This window comes from Electrophorus electricus, chromosome 14 (assembly GCF_013358815.1).
Source record: "Electrophorus electricus isolate fEleEle1 chromosome 14, fEleEle1.pri, whole genome shotgun sequence".
Lineage (NCBI taxonomy): Eukaryota > Metazoa > Chordata > Actinopteri > Gymnotiformes > Gymnotidae > Electrophorus > Electrophorus electricus.
In genome coordinates, this window is record NC_049548.1 from 15431904 (window position 1) to 15449861 (window position 17958).

Sequence of the window (17958 nt, forward strand, 5' to 3'; positions counted from 1 at the left end):
ACAAGCATCCATGTACGCTCCTTGTACCTTGGCAGACATCACTTCAGGTATTCTAGTGCATCTCAGCTGAAGGCAATAGCAGACCTATGGTGTGATTTATCAGTTGTCCTACCTATTCAGTGACCTATTCAGCTGGAAGGTCATGAGGGTGAATTAGTCCAGAAAAACAAAAAAACACGAGGTCAGAATCTCGAGGTTGGAATCTCAAGGTTGGCCCAAGCGCTCGTCGGGGAATGTGGAAACTCCCGATCTGGATGGAATGCATTTTATGCAACCCACATTTGGATGTGACTATAGGAGTGGAATGGGAAAGAGCAGAGGTGGTTGGGACCAGAGCACTGAGGGATTGTACAGACCATTAACAACATTAACAGAAGGCATTAGAATCACAGCGTCATACATTTGCATGTAATGCAATTCAAATGCAGGGTAATATTAAGTTAAAATTTCTGTTGTCTTGCACCTGACAAAAACATTACAAATTTGTCTTCAAGGGTGGTTTTACTCGTTGGTGATGGCCAAATATTTTCCAAAGTTTTTAAAGATTTTGGAAAGTTTATTTTCACATCCTCTCCAAGATTCTCCTAAAAGACAACTTTTGACATGGTGTTATGTGCTGGAAAAATTCTTGGAAACTTTAGACTTGCTCTCCGTAAATAATCCAAGAGCACAAACTAAAACAACTGGAGTATGAGGAATCTTGTTGAAGCTTTTGCTGACACTGAAAGAGAGGGGGAAAATGTCTATTTTGTAACTAATCAAAATTTAGAACTGTCAAATAATCTCACCTTTCTACAGTAGATGTCATAGATGACGCAAAAGCCTGACCGCATCATTTCACGAGCAAAAAGTATCTTTCAGAGAAAGTCCCAGACCACCCCACCTCCAGACTACCATATACGCCACACCACCACCACTCTGGTTCCTTTTAATCCCTGGCAAACCGCCAGAAATGAGTTCACAAAATAGTAGTAGTAACAGACAGGGTGTTACTCAAACACCCAATCCCAAGACAAACATCTGGAAACATCAACAACATGAACAGCTACAGCTGCCATGCCATGCTGACAAGAAGGATTTTTTAAAATTATTTCACCCCTGTCATTTTTTTTTTATTTAACCACTGTCACAACTTTTTGTCTGAGATCAACAACACTGAAATAGACTCTAAAATAGCACTGTGTTCATGAAGTTGCATACTGACCTTTCATAGTTGAGGAAAAAGCTGCATTTTGCTGTGGTTAAATATAGTACTTGGGTTGGCGCAGCATTTCGTTTGTTCATCCCTCGGTGCCTTACTGATATTTCTCTCATAAGGACAACACAAATCAATTTTCAATGACACCTGACCTCAAAGTAATTTTATTGGAGCACGTCTCTTCCTTGCACAGACACACACAAACACACACACACACACACACACACACACACACACACACACACACACACACACACACACACACACAGAGATACACAAGCCCACACACATAGAGAAACAAACAAATTTCAGATGTTCAAAAATATCATGGCAGTAGCAACAGCAGAAACAGCAGAGACTCAGACTGGGAAATGCCTTGTGTATTTCTCATCTGCTCCTCCAACATTCTGTGGCAATGGTGCATTCAAAGTCCACCCTCAAAGCAAAGAGAAACACGGCTGTGTTCCTGTCATTTAGCATGTAAAAACATAAAGTGTGCTGACGCTTGTGTGGGTCCGCCCTCTATCCCTACATCTCTGTCACTCACACTCTACCACTCCGTGACTGTATGTGTGTGTATATTTGGCCAGAGGCTGAGTCTACATGGGAAGTAGGAAGGTGCAGCTGGATTGGTGCCCAGAAGTGAGAGGAGCGCACTGCTTTTCCATGCTCCAGTCAGAACGGAGAGTGGCCCAGAACAGTGGCGAAGGGCTCAGTCTCAGGCAGCCATTGGAGAGAGCAGTGCACACTCACACGTGTGTGCCCACACTACCTCACTCAGCCTGAGCCCAAACCTTGCAAGGGACTGAATTCTGTGGAGCTACACGGAAACGCAGAGCAACACATCCACCCAAGATCCTGGGAGAGGGAGAAGGCCTTCTGAATCCTGGACCACTGAGAGCTTGGAAGATATCAAACGTCTTCCTTCTGTCTTCCAAATGAGATGAACCTGGCACTATGGAGCTCTCCAATCTCTGAGACCATCTCTCCCCAGTGGTGAGTGCGATCAGGACGGCCTGTTCCCCTGCTGACGGCCGGCATGAGAAGGGACCGCTTCCTGCTGGTCGTCACCTTGGCCGCCATCCTGGCAGTAGATGCCTACTTTGTGCTTCTGCCTAGGCTGCGAATATGGTATCACCTGCCCAAGAGTGGTTGTACCTGTCAGGGGGTCGATGGCAGCACAGGGCATGGAGGATGGGTTCGCCAAAGACAACCCAATGCCACCTCTGGACAAGGGTCCAAGCTAGAGAGGCTTCTGAGCCACCCTCTGTACAACATCCGGTTACCAGAGATAGCCCCACACGAGAGGCTGCTGGAGAAAGAGGAACTGTTGGGCTATTATAAGAAGAAAGTGACCCGTTGGGAGAGGTGAGTGTAAACATTCACATTATCTTCATGTGATTAGTTGTTCACCTCAAATGTACTGAAAAATGTGTGGGTGACATACATGAGTAATCAATGAGTGTCAATGTGTGGTCTGAAATACACAGTGCGTGAAGAAAGTGCAATCAAATTCTCTCAACACAAGTATGCCTTACTTACTGCTGTTGTAACATTGAACTAATCTAACAAGTAACATGTTTGATCTAAAGTAGATATGGTGGGATTTGGCTAGTGTTTTATTTTGGGTACAGGCAATATGACTCTACAATACAATAGAACTTTCAAACTTGTACTTTAACATGCATCATTTGCAATATTTTATTTTATTTGCTTGTTTAAGAAATGCTTAATTTGATCACAGTTCTTGACGTAATAGTTGATGGGGAGAAAGATGTTGGCTAGAGGTAAAGCAAGAGAAACCACTCTAATGAGTGAGAGTGCCATGCCGTGCTGCTGTTCACAGTGCTGCCAGACTGAGGCTAGTGGTTAGAATTGCACATATTTGAACACTCTGGATTAGGACACGTGGATCTTGTCTGTGCCTCAGGACTGCTCAGAGTACAGGGTCACTGACATACACAAAGAGGCTGACTCATTCTATCACCAACAAAAGTTAAATGCACAAACATGCACGCACACTCGCACGCACGCATACACACGCGCACACGCGCATACACACAGCATTTAAAAAAGCCTTAAGTGTATTTGCCCATATGCTTTTGAAGAGTTAAAATCAACATTAATATTAATGACCTTCATGACCTAATAAGATCTGCAGTTGCTTCACAGAGTTCCTAACATCGATATTAACATTTATAGTTCTTATCAGTATGAGAACAGGGGCAGCATTTTTCTATCTGGTTCTCAGTGTACAAAATTGTAGGACATTATATTTGTAGCTTCTTCAGTTCCCCTCTGGCCATAATCTAGATGGAAACACCATGGTTCCTGGAACCTGAGACACCTCACAAAACCTTCAACACCAGTAAAGACAGAATGCATTTTTAAATAATGGTGCAATATGTATTAGTTGCAATTGCATCTTATTACAAAGCAATACTGCCAACACACCAAATCAACATGCAATTTCATGTGAATATATTCAAAACATGAAATGCTAAATATTATCACCTTAATAGTAAAAATTACAATACATTGTTCACAACTGAATGAAAATAGTACAGTACAGCAAAAACTGAAATGGCCCCTACAAGACCAGTGTACAAATTATAAGGTTGAGTCATCTGTGCCCACCACGGAATACTATAATTCAGGTTGTGTGTGTAATCTCTCTAGCCTGTGGTTTTGGGCTTTACTGATTACTCGGCATCACTGATTGGGGAAAATGTGGAAGGCTCAGAGCACTGTTTATTTATGGTTCTATCCACTGTTTGGTCAGAAAATCAACATGGCCTTCCAAGCTAGATCATCCACCACATTGTAGCCCAATCCACAACAAATACTGCTAAAAGGGGGCAGCTTGATAAGGAAGTGACAAGAGGGTTTGGGGTTTAAGGCTGAGGTTTTGTGCATAGGTGTATGTGTGGGTGAGAAAAGTGTCTCTGTGAGGATTTATCATTTCCACACCATTTTTGGAAATATCACATTGACAGCTTTCAAGGCAGGCCAGCAAATATTTGCAGCCAGGAGGATCAATATTTGAGGTGATGGTGCAATATCTGTGAGGAAAAAACTTATTCTACGATATATTCTTTAGATAGGAAAACACCAAAGCACAAACCTTTACATAACATCAAATATCTTCAAGAGCAAAACAATACATGAAAGAAGAAAAGTACCAAGATCAAGCAACTGTCATTTGCAAGAAAACATTTTAGATGCCTATCTTACAACATTTGGTGAATAAACTATATAATGTCAAACATTGATATTGTTAAAAACGATAACAGTTACTGTTAAAACAAGTATTAAAAAGATAATAAAAGCAAATAATAAAATATTTTAAAAATGAAATAAAATGCCCCTAGGCTTTAGAATAGGAGTTTGTCTTTTTTAACACTTTAGTCTCAAGACACCTGGTACTAAGAATATTCTAACTCTCCTGCCTGTGGAGACTTGATTAGTTTGGAATAACAGACAACCAATGTGGCTCACAGCTCCCACAGAAGTTGTCATTTTAGTGTCATCTTCACTGATTCCTATCAAAAGCTATCAAAAATGTATTTAAAAACTGGTGGTCAAAATCTAATCCTTTTAGTTACTCTGAAAACTCCCTGGTGAGCCATACACCAACCTCACCTGGCTCTGTGTGCTATAGAAGGACAAATCATCACAACAACTGCATCTTTAAATAAGCACAGAAAGGTTTGCATTGGACATCAGAAACCAAAATCTTTTCTCTCCAGACAGCAGAAGCTGTACGTTGAGGCTGCAGCAGCGTCGAACATCTCGTTGCCTGGGCAGCCTGTGACCTTTGACACGAATGCAAGCTGGCTGAAATTCCATTTGGGGATCAACCGTTACGCGCTATACTCCAGCGATGACCGCAGCATTGATATGTTACTGCAGGACATGCGTAGCGCCTCTGTCATTGGCGCAGGTGATTATATGGAGGTGGAGTAAACGGTTCATGAACCAGTTTGCAATGCATTAATGTAAGTTTAATTACTCAGTACTAAATATTAATGCTGTGAGTAAATATATAAGATGAAGGATAGCATGACTTTAAGCAGCCGATGACAGAAGCGCAAGGTCAGACTTGACAAGCCGTCGTCTGATGATGGATACTTTCGTCTCTTTCAGATTACACTCAAGATGAAAAGGCCTTAAAGGGTGCGTGTGACTGCTCACAGGGTAAGTTTTTGTGTTTACCCATCAGCTCGTTTCGATGCTGTGACTGTAGACTACAGCAGGAAACCTGTCGGTCTCCAAGCCCTCCTCCCCGCCAATATCTCTTACCATTGCTTTCGTTTAATTTGAAAAGTCGTAGCCTGTAGGCTGGCAAAAAAGGCTGTGCTATAGATCAGACTATATTGCTGCTGGCTTTTTATGAGATTATGGCACCGTGCTGTTTTATAAAAGATACTGGCTGGAGCGCAATAACCATAGAGCTAAAAACAAACGCTCCCCGTATCGGTCTGCCGCGAAGGACTATTTAGCGCTGGAACCGTACGGAGTGTAGCTCCACCAGCCCTTTCCCTCAAACCAGACAGGACGCTTAGTATCACATACACTTCCAAGATCAGGAAAAAAAAACAACTAATCTTTGGTGTTTTTCCATCGTTTTTTCTCTCTAAAAGAGGAATCCAAATGTAAAGGATTAACGCCTACTTCTCGTTAACATAAATTATCCTAACTTGTTCATACAGCCTTTTAGCTCTTATTTGCTATTATTTTTGGCTGAGACGTCATATTCCTTTGAGTTCCTTTTAGCTGGAATTGGTGTTATGCTCAAATTTGCGTACTGTTTTGCGGCAATTCATGAGTCACCTGTTTTGAAACATGGCAGCGGATGTGAACTATTAATATAACTGAGTCTCATAGGAGCTAAAGTGAAGGCAACCACGGTGTGGTTTAGAGAGGTTGGAGACAGCTTGCCACAGCCTGCCACAGCCCAGACAGAGGAAAGCGAACACCAACAGTCAAGCACAGGGCATGCAAGCGCCAGTTTAAAAAAAAGAAAAGGGGTAATTAAGCTATTACTGCCAACAGTCTGTATTACGGAGCCCCCACAACGTAATGGAGCAATTTAACCCCAGGAAACGTTTTTAGACTGTATCATCTTTATCGATGCACATTGAGATCCAGGGTACACTATATAAATACTGGTAAATACGCTTACTTCAAAATGTACGCTCAAACACCACTTAGAGTATTAGTAATTGCTTTGGGAAAGAACAAAGCATGCAGTACAACTGATAAAATATGACAGAATGAGAATTACAAGTGCTAACAGTTCTCAAAAGTGACATATAATAAAATGATCAGTAACTCCTATACCGATCCTATCAGTGGTCAAGCCGAGTGGTCATCACCTGAAACTGGCGCTGAAGTTGCAAGACTTTGGAAAGGCAATGTTTAAACCTATGAGGTAAGCCTACGTGAAGCTGTATTAAATATCTGGTGGAATGTGAGTTCATACTTCAAAGCGATAAATGACTGTGCCTTGTTTTCAGACAGGAGCGACACGAAGAGACACCAGAGGACTTCTTTTATTTCGTTGACTTTCAGAGGCACAATGCAGAGATTGCATCCTTTCACCTTGACCGGTTTGCTCTTCATTTCCTAATTCATATTTTGTAATAAAAATGTTGCAAAAGAATTTTGCAAGGTATAACATTTGACTGCACTAAAAGCAAAACACTTTAATGTCTTTCATGCTTTAAAATTTCTGTATCATTTTAACAGAAAATATGCTGATTTTCCCAGTCTTTAAACATTTTAGCACTAAGTATATTTTGACCAAGGCAGTGCGCAGCTAAATCAACAGAAGAAATCAAAGAGCTAAATTTCCAGAATATAGTTGTAAGGTAGATCTTGTTTAGTGCAGAAACTTTAGATGCTGGCTGAGAGTGTCAGTGAGTCCCTAAAATAAGCACTTATTCAAAACAGCCTCCCCTGTAATGAATGTTTTCCCCTGTCACTGTGTAGTATCTGTAGGAGACCCTCCTAAAGGTGTGTGATAAAGTTAGAAACCAGAGCTACACAAATGACAGACCACCCACAGACACTGCAAGAATGATCCCACACAGCAAGAATAATTGTTCTTTAAAGCAATGCAATGAGTAAACACATATCATATTTTCCAAAGCTCTGGGGGACAACACCATTGAAACAGTTCAACATTGTTGAATGTCTTGCGCATGCCAGGACAAAGTGATTTATTATGATTTGCAATACTAAAACCTGTTTCTGGTCAGTCTTCTGTTCCTGAGTTAAACTGTAATGACAATATGTTGAAAGACAAAGCATATAATGTTTAGGGCTTTCATTATGAAAGTAATGGATAAAAAATCACTGGAGGTCTCCATTTCACTACTAGTTAGCTTTCATGTAATACAAGACAAGCTTTTTGTTAGCATTGCATCATTTGAAGAATTGTTACCAAGTTTTCACTTTGCAGTTTTGATCATGCTCTCAGAACTGATCATTCAGTGTGTCACTGCTAGCCTATTTACATCATTCTATAGTACATCTTGCAAGACAGCTGTGAACACTGCAGAACCCCTGGGAAACTCTTAGGTCTTGGAAAATTAGCAACAGGCTCAAGGCAGGAAAAAATTGTTTTCTTTTGCTTGCTTTGTCTTTTGTCACACTCACTTAAAGATCATTCACTGAATCATTCTGCTCAGGGTGCTGGATTTCCGCAGAGTTCCACCTGTGGTTGGGAGACTCATCAACATTTCAAGAGAGATTTTGTACGCCACTCACAATGATGATCTCCGTAGTGTCTTCTTCACCTCTCCAGGTAAGGTCTTTCCAGAATAAGAATGTTAAATTGGCAATTATTTCTGTACAATGTTCCAGTTACACAACACACAAACTCTTTACAAACCCGATTAAGCAGCCACTCGTCTGCTTTACAAATCTTGACAATTGACAGCTACATCTGGTCCACAACAAACAACTTACAAATGGATATGTGTACATTTCTGGAATGTGAGAAACATGATTAGCGCTTCGAAATTTACACATCCTTCACTTTTTTTCCTGGCCAGCGAACAACACGTGCTTCTTTGCCAAGTGTCTGTACGTGTGTAAGACAGAGTATGCAGTGTGTGGGCACCCAGACTTGCTGGAGGGATCCATGTCAGCGTACCTCCCTGGTCTGAGCATTGCTCCTCGCATTTCCATCCCTAGTCCCTGGATCCGCTCCTACACATTCACTGGGAGAGAAGAGTATGCTTAGCTGTCACATATGCTACCAGTCAAAAGTTTGGACATAACTACTCTTTTTATATTTTTGTTGTTTTCTACATTTTAGAAAAAAAGAATGAAGGAATCACAACAATGAAATAACACAGATGTGATTATGTTGTGTCTTAGATTTTAGATTCTTCAAAGTTGACACCCTTTTCTTTGATAGCAGCCTTGCATGCTCTTGGTGTTCTTAACCAGCTTAATGAGTTGAGCTTCATAATATAAATCAACAGAAGCATTTCTTGACAAACCTAGGCAGCTGAGTAACCTTGACAGCTTTCTTAAAGAAGCTGACTTTAAGGCCTGATGTTTCACTATTGCAGGTGGGAAGTTAATCCCTCATACTGTGACACAATCAAGCGACTCTACCCTTACAGCTCTGGGAACAGACTACTCAACATCATTGACATGGCCATATTTGACTTCCTCACAGGTACATGTGTCTTGTAAAACCAATTTACCTGTGGCCAGTTAACTGTTAACAGTTAACAGTGGTCAGCTCATCACAGTCCCATGTAAGTCACTTACATATTCTGTGTTCTATACCACCTTTTTGTTTTAGGGAACATGGACCGACACCACTACGAAATCTTTACTAAGTTTGGTGATGAAGGCTTCCTGCTTCACCTGGACAATGCGAGAGGGTGAGTGTTTCTTATGGTCAGTGGTTCTTATGGTAAATGGTTGGACTTTTGCGAGGGCAGTGGTAGCTCAGTGGTTAAGGTACTTTACTTGTAATTGGAAGGTTGCTGGTTCAAGCCCTGCCATTGTTGGGTCCCTGAACAAGGCCCTTAATCCTCAAGTTGTACTCTGTCATAGTTGTAAGTTGCTTTGGATAAAAGTGTCAGGTAAATGCATCTCCATTTTAAATCTGATGAACTCACACTACTGTGTGTGTTACAGGTTTGGAAGACACTCCCATGATGAGATGTCCATTCTGGCACCGCTGATCCAGTGCTGCATGTAAGGAACTCCTTATGAATAAAGGAAAATTGTTTTATTTCCTAGCCATGATAATTAATAGGTCAGTGATAATCGTGATAATCATGTCAGTCTGTTACAATTGTTATTATGTGTAATCATTTGAATTCAGTTGGTCAAGCATTTGTACAAAAATTATGCTATGACAGTATATGCCATTCAAAAGGCAGATTTTATCATGACAGTGATGTTTAAATGTTTCAAGAGAGTGGGTTAGCCAAAATGCTAACACCGCTAAAACAAATAAAGGCTAGCGACAATTAAGAGGAAAACTCCAGTGTTAAACCTGAAAAAACACATTTTAATCAGTATTTAGGGTAATATGGTTTTAGAACAAACATTTAAAAAGTTTTTTCAACATTTAAACTTTTTTTTTTTAATCATAAAATGGAATTAATATTAGGTTTAACGTCAGAGTATGCCCTTAGATAGCGACTACTAGCTCGCTTAGTCACTATAGTGTTATTGATCATACTACTAATACTCCCACAGCATCAAGCGTTCCACTTTGCTGAGACTCCGTCTCCTGGCCCGGCCCGAGTACCGCCTCAGCGATGTGATGCGGGACTCACTGGGCCGAGATCCACTCAAGCCCATTCTCACCGAGCCCCACCTACAGGCTCTGGACCGACGGCTGGAACACGTGCTCAGGACAGTGGTGAGGTGCGTGAAGAGGTTGGGCGAAGCGCAGGTGGTGGTCACAGACTTTGTGGAGGCCTCCATGGGAGCCACAGAGAGAGAGTGGGAGAAAACCAGGTCACAGACACAGAGGAGAAAAGACGGATGAAGCTGAGACTCTGGAACATTTAGTCATGGCCGCCTGTTCAGCAAATATGTCTAGCTGACAGTAAAATTTGTAGATATATGTAGACTATATATAATGTACTGAAAATCTTCAATCACTTCATACTCATGGGAAATTGACTTTGGATTTTGAAAGCCATGTTTTCAGGAACGTACACAGCCTACTGACAGATGTCTCTGATGTTTCTGACAAGTCAAAGAGTGACTCGATATTTGCCTTTTATTAGCCTCCACAATCATTTGTGAGCTTCTTTTATAATGTAGCAAAAATATTTCTGTATGATGATCTGCTCTTTTTGGCTCCCTTTCAAACACTTATTAATGGCAGCTGAGCTGTAATTATCTGTAATGATCACACAAATGAATTCATAAGCATGTTGAAGAAAGAGAGCAAGAGGGAGACGATGAGACCAGGTTGATTTCGCCACAGAAAAATGTTTTTAAAAAGTGCTGTTAGAACATCTAAAACAGATAGACTTTATGACTTTCATTCCAGACAGTGCACAAGAGTGTAATCCTTAGCTGTCTCTTCTGGATGTAGCTTGTAGGCTTTCAAGTGGCATTTCGAAACAGTCTGGACGAAATCTTCCTAGGTATCCATTGGCAACGCTGCCTTGCCAAAGCTTTGTTCCAGCTTGTAATATGAAATTTCTTGCAACACAAGTGTTGATGGGAGGTGGTTCTGAAACAAGTTCTAACTTGTCTGCATCATTACTGCTTGTCTCCAGTGACAAACAAATATGCCATATATTTTTAGTCCATGAAAGTGGAGCATTTAACTGGCAGCAAGTGTTTAGGACATCCTGGGGTTAATCAAAAAATTATTATTATATAATTTGTTTTGTGCAAAGTTTCCCTCAATTTTATGCTTGTGAAAGAGGGTATTGCACTTGCCAACCTTTCTATTGCACTGAAATGTCAAGAAATCAAAATTCAAACCCCTGATGTCAAAATACTAATCAAAATGTCCAAGACCAAAGCACCCATCAAAAACGGTGTGGCCTGTATTATCTTATCAGGAAGAACTGTGAAAAGCTGTGTTATTATCTTGTGCTATTATCATGACCAGCTATGAACATATGGAGTTGTAAACGTTCCTCACAAATGAAGTGTAATACATTGGAGTGAAGTCAGTAGGGCCATTTCTAACTGACATTAACATTTCAATTTTATGGCAATTTTTCACTGTATGTCTTTAAATGAGCCTCTCCCCATCCATGGTCCTGTGCTGCACTGTTCTGATCCTAACAAATCTGACTCAAAGGACTAGCCAGTGTTTCCTCATCCAGCCCACAAGGATCCCCAAGTGGTGCTCATTTTTGTTGTTTCCCAACTCCTATTATTTTACATAGCTCAGACGTTTTGAGAGCTAGAACAAAAATGTGGACCATCCATAGGTCCCAGAAGATGAGATTGGAACCCCAGACAGCGTGTTTGCACAAACACAATAAACCGGCTTGGATAAATACTGTTCAAGGAAACATATGATGCCAAAACTGGCCCTCATATGTTAATTGTGATGCCAAAACATAGTGTATGACGATTCCTAAGTGGAATCAACATTTATGGGCAGTTTTCTTTTTGCTGGGGTCTCTTGTAAGTAAACTAAATTTTGGCACGATCACATGTGACTTATAGCTTGGCCATTCTAAGTTTTTGTCCTTGGTTTTCGACTGCCCCCTTGTGGTGTGGATACATTACTACGGTGAACACATAAAATGTGTATGTGTTATAGTCATGCATAGAGGACAAAACTGGATGTATATGAATTAAGCACTGCATTCAGTGTAGTGAAGATAGAAATGAGTTTGTCTCAACTACTTACATACACAAAAAAACAAATATGGTTAATTAATACCACTTTTTATTGCTTAAACTGCCATTAGAACCTCTATCAAAAAGATTATCATTTGGACAAGACACTGGAAAGCAACAGTTTGGGTAGAAAAAGAAGAGAAAAAAATGGTCCACTGTGAATAGTAGTTGCAGTTCAAATGACTGCAGACCTCACAAAATGAGCTCAAAGCCTGGTCTAGCTAGAGCATGTACTTTTAATAACTAAAGCAAAGGCAAGCTATATTAATATTTGTTCATACAGACATGTTCATATGACCACTCTTCAAGCCATTCATTTATACAGACATACAATGCCATAAAATATAACGATGACTGTGAGTGATAAACTCAGGGATAACGTTTTGGGGGCATAAATGTTGTTAATAAATATTTAAAATCAAGCCAGAAAGAATGTGATATAGGACAGAAAAGAATATGAACACATTTATCTCACAGTTGTCTCAGAATGGAGTCCTTTCTGTGGCAACAGAAGTAACCGGATATGGTTGTAGTTGAAACTCCTTGATATGCATACACATGAAATAAAATAGACAATATTGAAAAAATCTTTGTAGCACAACATAGTATGGAGCCAGTGTGGGTTTTGGGTTCAGCATTTCAACACTGAATGTCAAAAACCGTGGACACTTCAACATGTTATGCCACCAATGTCCTTTTCCTGAATATATTTTATTTTCTCTAAATTTCAAGTGCAACAAACCTGTGCAAAACATATTTCACACAAAGTAACAACTGCATGAAGAGCAGAAAATGGTGTGCATGCATCCCGTAATGCTTATGGCACCAAGCTTCTAAAATAGATCTGAAACCAAAGTTGAATGATTAAAAATCATGGTGGGGAACAACTTAATGAGAACATACTGACAGCATTTCTAATACTGGCGCTTAGAAAGCTACACAAATTGTGTCTATGGGTTATATAATCTTGTTCCGCTTAGTTTGATTAAAACTGGTAACATGCTAATTCGAAATGCTTTTGACTGACATTCTGCATTATGACTTTAAAGAAGACCTACTGTACTAGCCTGGATTTTGGCACTGGCTCGGGAACTAAACTAATAGTATGCTCTTTCACACAGATTCAGATAAAACTAAGATACAAGCCAGTCTTATATTCCCAGTGAGTGTCAAATCTGCAATCTAATCAATCTGGAGGATGCATGTAGCTCAAATATGTTGGGACATGCAAATGTGTAAAGCAGCTAGAAAACTACTGAGACAGTATGCTGGAATGGTTGCAAGAAAAAGAAATATACAGCTCCTTCACTTCAGGGGATGCTACATACAATCTATTTCTGAAACCACTTTTACAGGTGTGAATGGAACAGTAAAGTGGGGAGCACATAAGACACATAATGCTTAATAAAGAAGAACTTTATAAGCATGCATACAGTCAGTATATAAGGATGCAGAAGGAGATCTATAACTGCTTCTGCAGATCATATTCTTACAAAACAGCTTAGAAAACTACTTCAATTAAAGTATAGCAAGCCAAAAGAAAACAATGTAAGGGCTTTCTTGAAAATAACTTTTAAAAAATATAATCTCACTCCTCCCTTCTTATCGCCTGTCTACAATAGTTTAAAATAAGTCTAAAGTAAATTCCAAAGTTTGATTGTCTGACCCTTCACTGGTGTGTCGAAGGGAGTACTGATGACGTTAGATTTGACATGCATGCACACTGCTGTAGGGAAGGTTGAGTGTAGATGGTGAGAAATTATGCAAAAAAAAGGTAGAAAGATAGAAATAAAAGCCAATTGCATGTGTGGACCTTACTGTTGAAACAAGATTGAGTGAGTGTGAGTGTGCAGACTTCAGACAGACAGGGACACGAAGCTGTTGTACTGCTGGATGTTGCGTTTGAGGATGTCGGAGCAGGGGCCCAGCACACGCTCGAATCGCGGTCGGTCCAACTTCACGCACTTGAGTGGGCCGCGAGCCACCACGGTTGCGGCACGGGGCCGGTTCATCAACAGTGCAATCTCACCTAGACGAGAGACAACAGGAATGATGGGCTCATCCTTCACTGACCACAGGATTACTGACTCCGCAAGATGTTGAACATCTGGCATAGATAATCATCGCCCTTGTGTGATCATATAGTAAGAACATAAACCGTCATCTATGAAGAACTACAATAACTCCCCATAGCTATGACCGACCATCAAGAACATAAACTATAATCACTGAAGAAATGTAATACATCAAATAAGATGTAAGATCATCATGTTATGGTTTTATAAAGAAGCTACTAGGAAACACTCACCGAAGTAGTCAGATGGTCCTAACCGGCCAACCTCCACAAACTCCTCGTTCTCAGACCTCCGCTGCAACACGGCCGCACAGCCCTGCAAAAACATAAAAGTTCAGAGACATGGATACACTGCAGACAGTGATGGTGGAAACAGGGTTGAGAAATGTGCCAGCACCTCCAGGATAATAAAGAACTCATCCCCAGGCTCTCCTTGCACCACAATCTTCTGGCTGTCCTCAAACTGCACGGGCTCCAGGGCATCGGCCACTGTCAGACGTTCCCACTTGTCCAGGGACTCTGGAAAGCATGCAGGACCCACTTACAACACCTTTAAAGTATAATAGTCCTGCACCAATTTCCTGAAATAACTACATCAGCAAACAAAATAAAACTATATCTTGTAATATCTGCAGCAAAAGTCTAGTATAATAAAAAGTCATTATCTGTTCATGTGGCATAACCCTGTAAGGAAATTATTTCATTCAGATGGAAGTATTTTCACCTAAATAAGTTGGTTAAGAGAACATTTTTTTTAAATTATATTCTGAAAACTACAAAGCAGAAAATTAAAAAATGAAAATCAAAAATAATTGTGTGGACATTGACAAAACTTTATGTAACACACACACACACACACACACACACACACACACACACACACACACACACACACACAGTGTGGCAAAATTAATATATATTCTCAAAACCCACTTATTTTAGCTTTAAAACACTATCAGTAAAGCTCTCCATCACTAATGACATCTCTACTGTTAAAATACACTTACCTAAAATAGATACTTTGCTTAGGAATTCTTCATACATTTTTCTCTTTCTTAGAGTACTCCCCTAAAACCAAATATAGGCGTTCAGTTTGGGGAAATTATAATTAGCATTTTGTGAGGCATTTATTGAATACCTCCTGCTTGGCCAGTCTATGTGTGATCTATTGCCCAGTACGCTACATTACCATCAGTATTCTTCTGTAGCTGTCTCTGTCGATGCCCCAGAGTTTCACATCCGTCTTGGCCCTGACTGTGGCAGCTCTAGGGGTGCCGTAGATGAGCGCTAATTCACCAAAACTGCCGCCCTCCCCAATGCTGGTCGCCCACTCGCTATTCACATATACCTGCCGAACACAACACAGTAGAGTGATTGGATGGGAGGGAGGGCTACACAGTGATTCGTGTACAGAACTGTGGCAAGAAGAACGTGGAGTGGGCAAGTATGTTCCCAACAAAAATTAAAAGGATTTGAACCTGAATGGCATGTAAGGTGGCATATCCACAGTACTGACAATGCGCTGATCAAATAAACCAAAGTGATGCTTACATCCATTTCGCCCTGGTCGATTACATAGAAGTTATCACCTTCGTCGCCTGGAGAAGCAGGACAAAATGATTAAATAAATGGATTTCATAAGGGATTTAAATTAAAATAGCAAATTAACAAATTCAGACTGACGCCAAATAAAAACTGCACCTTGTTGAATAACAATTTCCCCAGCAATGTAGGTGACTGGGAACATGGCATCAAATATGTCACTGTGAGAAACAGGGAGAAAGAGCTGGTCGGTTAGAAGGTGACTACTCTTACAGAAATTCTAATTAAGAAATGACTACCTACCTTCTCTCATTGTCATCCAGGTGTGAGAAAAGCACATTCTTTTCAATAGCCTTGGCTAGAGCTGCCATGGTTTTGTAGTCTTTAGGAATAACCTTAAAGAGAACAGCATTGTTGTTTTTTTTTCCTATGTCTGACATGGTGGCTGCTGGACTTTTAACTGTGGACGAGTACGGCACCTAGAAGGGTTTGTGGTATTGAGGGCACAGACCTTTCGGACGTAAGAGGCAGCATCCTCTTCAGTGTAGACCTCCGCACTGATGGCTCCCCTCCTGCGGCGACCCTTCACCACGGGGTTCATGGGAGGAGAGACCTCGTCTTCTCGCGAGTCCGACCGAGAGCTGCCCTTCTGCTGGTTCAGGAGCTGTTTAGCTTCCTCCTGCAGGTGCACAGCAATATTACACAGTATGAAGGGGTTACTTATTATAAAAACAATCATAATGCAGCATGACAAAGACATATTATAGTGCAATTCAAGCAGTATACTGAGGTAGCTGTGCACTGCATTAAAAAGAGATCATCACAACTGTCAGACCTTCTCGAGCCTCTCGAAGTACTCCCGGAGGAAGGCCATCGGTCTGTCAGGCCGCGAGGTGCACAGCTGCACGATACAGTCCTTCAACAGCTGCTGGATGTTGTGTTTCTGCACATAGTGCTCACACTCACGCAGGCTCCTCTCTTCCTCACTGCTGCTTGCGCTGCCCGACGCCATGCTAACCCGCGGCTTCTGACCTTCGGTCCTCTGACTCAGGTGAGGTGAGGAGAGGAGAGGAGGGAGGCTGGTTAGAAATGGGCAGGGTTTACAGACCAGACAGATCTTCATAAGTGTTAAAAAAGAACTGCACTAAAACAGATTTGCTAGACTGAATGTTACTCTCTAAAAACAACCACAATCACGTATAATTTATAAGCTGCACTCTGTCAGGACAGTTCTATGGCAGCTAAGCAAAACATATCTTATGTAGCCTTGTGAAGTACAGTAAACTGTGGTGGTGAAGTTTTTAATGGTTGATGTGAACAGTATGGAAATCCTACAGCAATTGGAAACGTCAAGTCAATGATATCTCAAACAATAAACACTATCATTTTTTTTAATGTATTTTATTTTTCCATTGCCAAAAACAAACAACTTTGGTGTTATCACAGGATCACTGACATAAGCAAGACCACAGTGTGCAACCATGGTTGGTCAACCAGGCAGAAACCACAGAGAGAACAAGTTCAATTTTACTGTATCATTTTCATAAATGAACTAATCACCTTAACTAGTAATCTCTGTTACAATAAACCTTGCTAGTCTGTTCTAATGTTTTAGCTGCTATAAATCAAACAAAACAATTTACTTACAAATTTTCCAATATATGCAGCTACAATTACAAGCCCTTTCCCATACTGAATAACCGATATGGCGTACCTTCACAATAGCCAGTGAATGTTTTACTCGTACAAAAAAAAAAAAAAAAAAAAAAAAATTCAAAAAGACAAACGCAAACTAGAAATACATCTCGCCTAGCTAGGGAGCTGAAGCAAAGTCTGGAATGGCGGACGGATAGCTGAAATGATTCCAGGGTTTGACAACAAACGAAAGCATTAAAACGCCACGTTCTACATTTGGGAAAACACAGATACATGAAAACAACGCGTACATTACTTATTTTCTGTTTTTATGGATATAACATTAATGTCATTTACAAATTTTACGGCCGCAGATCGGACGCCATCTTTATTTGTATCATAACAAATGACAAGTTAGCTAACGCTGGCAAGCTAGCTATATTTACAGAATGGTCGCTAAACGTCAGCTTATCATCAAACTGCAACACTGAACATGTGTGATAAGTAAGGTAACATAAAATCTTACCAAACGTCCTGAATCCTTTTTATTTTACCTAGCGTGTTTTAGATAGAACAGTAAGACAGCTTTTTTTTTCGTCTCCTCAAACCTTGGACGCCTGCTACACCGGAAACGGTCAGACCAATC

General features: G+C 40.6%; 2 protein-coding genes across 5 annotated transcripts; one reads left to right on the forward strand and one right to left on the reverse strand.

The window, feature by feature from the left end:
* Positions 1-1838: 1838 nt before the first annotated feature.
* Positions 1839-13198, forward strand: fam20a (FAM20A golgi associated secretory pathway pseudokinase). Of its 2 annotated transcripts, XM_027005055.2 has the most exons (12): positions 1839-2194; positions 2318-2566; positions 4948-5141; positions 5345-5395; positions 6554-6632; positions 6718-6810; positions 7894-8009; positions 8260-8440; positions 8785-8894; positions 9024-9105; positions 9365-9424; positions 9935-13198. In XM_027005055.2, exons 1-12 carry the CDS (start codon positions 2142-2144, stop codon positions 10227-10229), a joined length of 1563 nt encoding a protein of 520 aa, XP_026860856.2. In that variant the 5' UTR covers positions 1839-2141; the 3' UTR covers positions 10230-13198. The 2 variants fall into 2 exon arrangements, with proteins under 2 accessions (XP_026860856.2, XP_026860855.2); XM_027005054.2 differs by having other exon boundaries at positions 1839-2566.
* Positions 12094-17943, reverse strand: prkar1ab (protein kinase, cAMP-dependent, regulatory, type I, alpha (tissue specific extinguisher 1) b). 3 transcript variants are annotated; one of them, XM_027005056.2, is made up of 11 exons: positions 17839-17943; positions 16513-16719; positions 16189-16356; positions 15981-16072; positions 15837-15898; positions 15687-15733; positions 15325-15483; positions 15143-15203; positions 14533-14654; positions 14370-14451; positions 12094-14090 (listed from the first exon to the last, which is right to left on the reverse strand). In XM_027005056.2, the coding sequence occupies exons 2-11, from the start codon at positions 16687-16689 to the stop codon at positions 13918-13920; spliced, it is 1143 nt and encodes a 380-aa protein (XP_026860857.1). In that variant the 5' UTR covers positions 16690-16719; positions 17839-17943; the 3' UTR covers positions 12094-13917. The 3 variants fall into 3 exon arrangements, with proteins under 3 accessions (XP_026860857.1, XP_026860859.1, XP_026860858.1); XM_027005058.2 differs by having other exon boundaries at positions 16513-16723; XM_027005057.2 differs by having other exon boundaries at positions 16513-16756.
* Positions 17944-17958: the final 15 nt, after the last annotated feature.

Coding starts and splice junctions, on each gene's coding strand:
- prkar1ab (XM_027005056.2), bottom strand. CDS start 16,689: ATGGCGTCGGGCAGCGCAAGCAGCAGTGAGGAAGAGAGGAGCCTGCGT. Junction 16,357..16,512: donor ACTTCGAGAGGCTCGAGAAG/GTCTGACAGTTG, acceptor GTGCACCTGCAG/GAGGAAGCTAAACAGCTCCT. Junction 14,091..14,369: donor AGGACCATCTGACTACTTCG/GTGAGTGTTTCC, acceptor TCTCTCGTCTAG/GTGAGATTGCACTGTTGATG.
- fam20a (XM_027005054.2), top strand. CDS start 2,238: ATGAGAAGGGACCGCTTCCTGCTGGTCGTCACCTTGGCCGCCATCCTG. Junction 5,396..6,553: donor TGCGTGTGACTGCTCACAGG/GTAAGTTTTTGT, acceptor CGATCCTATCAG/TGGTCAAGCCGAGTGGTCAT. Junction 6,811..7,893: donor GCATCCTTTCACCTTGACCG/GTTTGCTCTTCA, acceptor CATTCTGCTCAG/GGTGCTGGATTTCCGCAGAG.